This window comes from Primulina eburnea, chromosome 1 (assembly GCF_022965805.1).
Source record: "Primulina eburnea isolate SZY01 chromosome 1, ASM2296580v1, whole genome shotgun sequence".
Lineage (NCBI taxonomy): Eukaryota > Viridiplantae > Streptophyta > Magnoliopsida > Lamiales > Gesneriaceae > Primulina > Primulina eburnea.
Window position 1 is genome coordinate 57,969,454 of NC_133101.1, and position 4,165 is coordinate 57,973,618.

At 38.4% G+C, this 4,165-nt stretch overlaps 1 protein-coding gene across 3 annotated transcripts; it reads left to right on the top strand.

The window, feature by feature from the left end:
• Positions 1–345: 345 nt before the first annotated feature.
• On the top strand, positions 346–3,703 carry LOC140833976 (uncharacterized). Of its 3 annotated transcripts, XM_073198548.1 has the most exons (10): positions 348–530; positions 657–912; positions 1,115–1,319; positions 1,477–1,567; positions 1,649–1,794; positions 1,888–2,131; positions 2,225–2,329; positions 2,403–2,585; positions 2,657–2,861; positions 2,940–3,700. In XM_073198548.1, the coding sequence occupies exons 2-10, from the start codon at positions 678–680 to the stop codon at positions 3,425–3,427; spliced, it is 1,902 nt and encodes a 633-aa protein (XP_073054649.1). In that variant the 5' UTR covers positions 348–530; positions 657–677; the 3' UTR covers positions 3,428–3,700. The 3 variants fall into 3 exon arrangements, with proteins under 3 accessions (XP_073054640.1, XP_073054633.1, XP_073054649.1); XM_073198539.1 differs by having other exon boundaries at positions 346–530; positions 654–912; positions 1,888–2,329; positions 2,940–3,703; XM_073198532.1 differs by having other exon boundaries at positions 346–530; positions 1,888–2,329; positions 2,940–3,703.
• The last annotated feature ends 462 nt before the right edge of the window (positions 3,704–4,165 follow it).

The following is a 4,165-nucleotide window of genomic DNA, read 5'->3' on the forward strand; positions in this document are numbered from 1 at the left end:
GGTAAACACCTCACAATCCTGGATTTACCAACAAAGCATTAGATTTAAAAAGTATTTTATTGAAATGAGGTTTCAAGCAATTTTTTTAAAGAGCGAAAATTAATCAAATAATTTATTGACAAAAAACAGTTCTCATTAATTTAAAAATGTATATATTGTGGACTGGTCTTTGTTTTTGAATTTGAAAAACAAGCAACGTGCTCGGCTGAAACTGAATTATTGAAGATCGAAATGAAAAGTAATAATTATTTGATATTTCAAGAAAATATCCGTTACATGGGCCCAATCACATCACAGATCCGTCTACCCTCTGCTTTCATTGTTAAAAAGAAGACATTTTTCCTTTCCTGTCTCGAACTGCTCAAAAGTTGACTCGATTCGTGTCGTCTCGTCACCCAAGCTCACACATAAAAACATACATTATCTTACCAACGAAACAGACAAAACATTCTCTTTAAATAGTAAATGTTAATCTCGTTTTTCTATTAAGCTCGTCGTAGAGTTCTTTTCTTGCTTCTCTCCCGAAACTGGTACGGCTTCAGATATTTAGCACTCTGTTTCTTTCATTGTGTTGTTTGATCTTTGTGGGTTTTGTTTGCTTTTTTTCTTGTTGTTTTATAATGACGATTTTCTTGATTTTGCTGGTGGCACAGCAGAGTTTCCAAGCGATAGTGAAAATGGGGTTGGCTGGAGGAAGGAAGCTTTTTATGCTCATCGTGTGTATGGTGGTGCTATGCTTTTTTGCTAGCTTTACAGAAGCGGGGTACTTGAAATATAAAGACCCAAAGCAGCCATTGGGCGTTAGAATCAAAGATTTGATGGGGAGAATGACCCTTGAAGAAAAGATTGGACAGATGATACAGATTGGGAGGGAAGTTGCCACACCTGATGTCATGAATAAACATTTCATAGGTACATTTTTTGTATTTTATCATCTATGTATAGAATAATCATCTTGAGTTGCAAGAATTGTTCGAGGTTTCAAGATTCGGTTTTCCGCAAGATTTGTTTGGCCGTGTCAAGGTTTCAAGCATGTTTTCCCATTTTTTAATGACATATGTTGGATGTCTTTGCAGCTTATTTATTTTGATGTGTGAACTATTATAATGTGCAGGGAGTGTGTTGAGTGGTGGAGGCAGTGTTCCAGCACCTAAGGCCTCTGCGGAGGCATGGGTGAACATGGTGAACGAGATTCAAAAGGGAGCACTTTCGACCCGACTTGGAATTCCTATGATTTATGGGATTGATGCTGTTCATGGTCACAACAATGTGTATAAGGCCACCATTTTTCCTCACAATGTCGGACTTGGAGTCACCAGGCAAGTCTAATACTTCGTATCTGATTCTTGATGTTATATGCTAAAGATTTTGGTTTAAAGACTGACGTTTTAACGCATAAAATTGTATATAGTTAGTTTCCAAATGTGATTTCGAGCCTTCTATTTTTGTTAATGATTGTGGTAGTATGTAAAACAGAGATCCAAATCTTGTGAAGAGAATAGGAGCTGCCACTGCACTTGAAGTCAGGGCTACTGGAATTCCATATGTCTTTGCTCCCTGCATTGCAGTAAGCAAATTAAAGTTGCTCATTTGTTCCTCTCAAATTATCCTTCAACTTCCATTTTATATGTTCATTCTATTTCTAAAGGTCTGCCGTGATCCAAGATGGGGTCGGTGCTACGAAAGCTACAGTGAAGATCATAGGATTGTTCAAGCCATGACTGAGATCATACCAGGTTTACAAGGGGAGCTACCGGGTAACTCTGGCAAGGGCGTTCCATTTGTTTCTGGAAAGTATGAATCTTGATTCTTAGTTTCACTGTATGAAAATACAATATCCTCTGTAGTATATTTTTTTATCTGATAAATTTTTCTTTTGTTATAAAGGACTAAAGTTGCGGCCTGTGCAAAACACTTTGTTGGGGATGGTGGCACAGTTAGGGGTGTCGATGAAAGCAATACCGTGATTGATTATAAAGGGTTATTCAGCATCCACATGCCTGCTTACTTCGATTCAGTTCAAAAGGGTGTCGCCACAGTTATGGTGTCTTACTCAAGCTGGAATGGCAAGAAAATGCATGCGAATCGTGAACTAGTTACCGGCTTTCTTAAGAACAAACTTAATTTCAGGGTAAAGTGTTTATCTCCATTGTTTTTGAAAGCTGCCAGATATAAATCAAGAGATTGTTGTAGCTCAGAACTATTCTTTTTAAACATATTTCAGGGGTTTGTCATATCAGATTGGCAAGGGATTGACAGGATTACAAATCCTCCTCATGCAAACTATTCATATTCTATTCAAGCTGGAGTTCTTGCAGGAATCGACATGGTTAATACTTTGTTTCAAACTCGCTAGGATCTTTGTGATTGATTTTGCCATCATAACTGTTAAACCTTTCCAGGTCATGCTCCCGAATAATTTTGCCGAGTTTATATCTGATCTAACTTCCCTAGTGAAAAGCAATGCTATCCCCATCAGTAGAATTAATGATGCAGTGAAAAGGATTCTTCGGGTCAAGTTCGTTATGGGTCTTTTCGAGAACCCCATTGCTGATCTCAGCCTCGCGAACCAACTTGGCAGCCAGGTTAATCTTGTTTCCCACTCTGGTTAGCAAAAAATGTCCATATATTAATTGAAAGACGTGCCTTTATACAGGAGCATCGAGAGTTGGCAAGGGAAGCGGTGAGGAAGTCACTTGTTCTTTTGAAGAATGGGAAAATTGCTAATCAACCATTGCTTCCTCTTTCGAAAAAAGTGCCAAAAATACTAGTAGCTGGTAGCCATGCTGATAACCTGGGAAACCAATGTGGAGGCTGGACTATAGAATGGCAGGGTGTAAAAGGCAATGACCTCACAGTTGGTATGTCGGAAAACCAATAATATTTTACTCACGGTTTCTTCAGTATTACAAATACTGAAAGATACTTGATCTTTGCAGGAACTACGATTTTAACCGCTGTAAAAAATACAGTCGACCCTTCAACAAAAGTTATCTTTAACGAGAATCCGGACGCTAACTTCGTGAAATCCAACGGATTCTCTTATGCTATAGTAGTTGTGGGGGAGGTTCCCTATGCAGAGATGTTTGGTGACAGTGCAAGCCTTACTATTGCCGAACCTGGTCCGAGCACTATCAGTAATGTCTGTGGAGCTGTAAAGTGTGTTGTTGTTGTTATCTCAGGCCGACCAGTTGTGGTCGAGCCTTATGTGGGAGGAATAGATGCTCTAGTGGCAGCTTGGCTTCCTGGAACCGAGGGTCAGGGTGTGGCTGATGCCCTGTTCGGCAACTATGGATTTTCAGGGAAGCTGGCTCGGACGTGGTTCAAGTCAGTGAACCAGCTTCCTATGAATGTGGGTGATCCACATTATGATCCTCTTTTCCCATTTGGATTTGGCCTCACCACTCAACCAAGAAGCGGGAACTGAGATGTTGTTCATTTGTGGCATTATCTGCTGCTGAAGCCATAAATATTTACTTCTGGATCTTCACTTTTCTTGTTTATGTCCCTATTAAGACACACTACGTGCTTCTGAATTAAGGGAATTGGATCGGACTTGGCAAATTTTGTACTGGGCCAATGTGTGATGGTTTGGAAGATCAATTTGCATTCTCAAGTGGGCCTTAGAACTGCAATGGGCCAATATTTTTCTATGATGTACCGTAAATCGAATATGTGGAATTGGCTTGGTTTTAATAATATTTTTTTAAAAAAGAAATATAAATGTGAAACTTGAATTTTATCTGCATGTGTGGTAACTTTCTGATATGCGAAACCTGTGACCAGATTCACTTAAATAAAAATTATACCTCTTAAAAAAATAGAAATCCAAATGCTATGTTTATTTTGCTTCAACAAATCATGTAAATTGAACGAAGTCGATGATTTACATGTAGCTATCAAAATCATAATTTTTTGGTTTCGACAAATCATTTAATTAAACGAAATTCAATATCGTCGATGATTTATAGCTCATGTAATACAAAAATCATAAGCTTGGAACTAGATTTCGATTTAAGATGGAATGTAGCAAAAATATATGTAGTTCAATAACCGGTTTAATATTTTATGTCAATTCTGTTTCGGGAGTTAGCTCCCAGTCCACACCCCTAAAACTTTAAATTCATTTCCCACCACCTCCATTCCCCATCTCTCCTAAACTGAA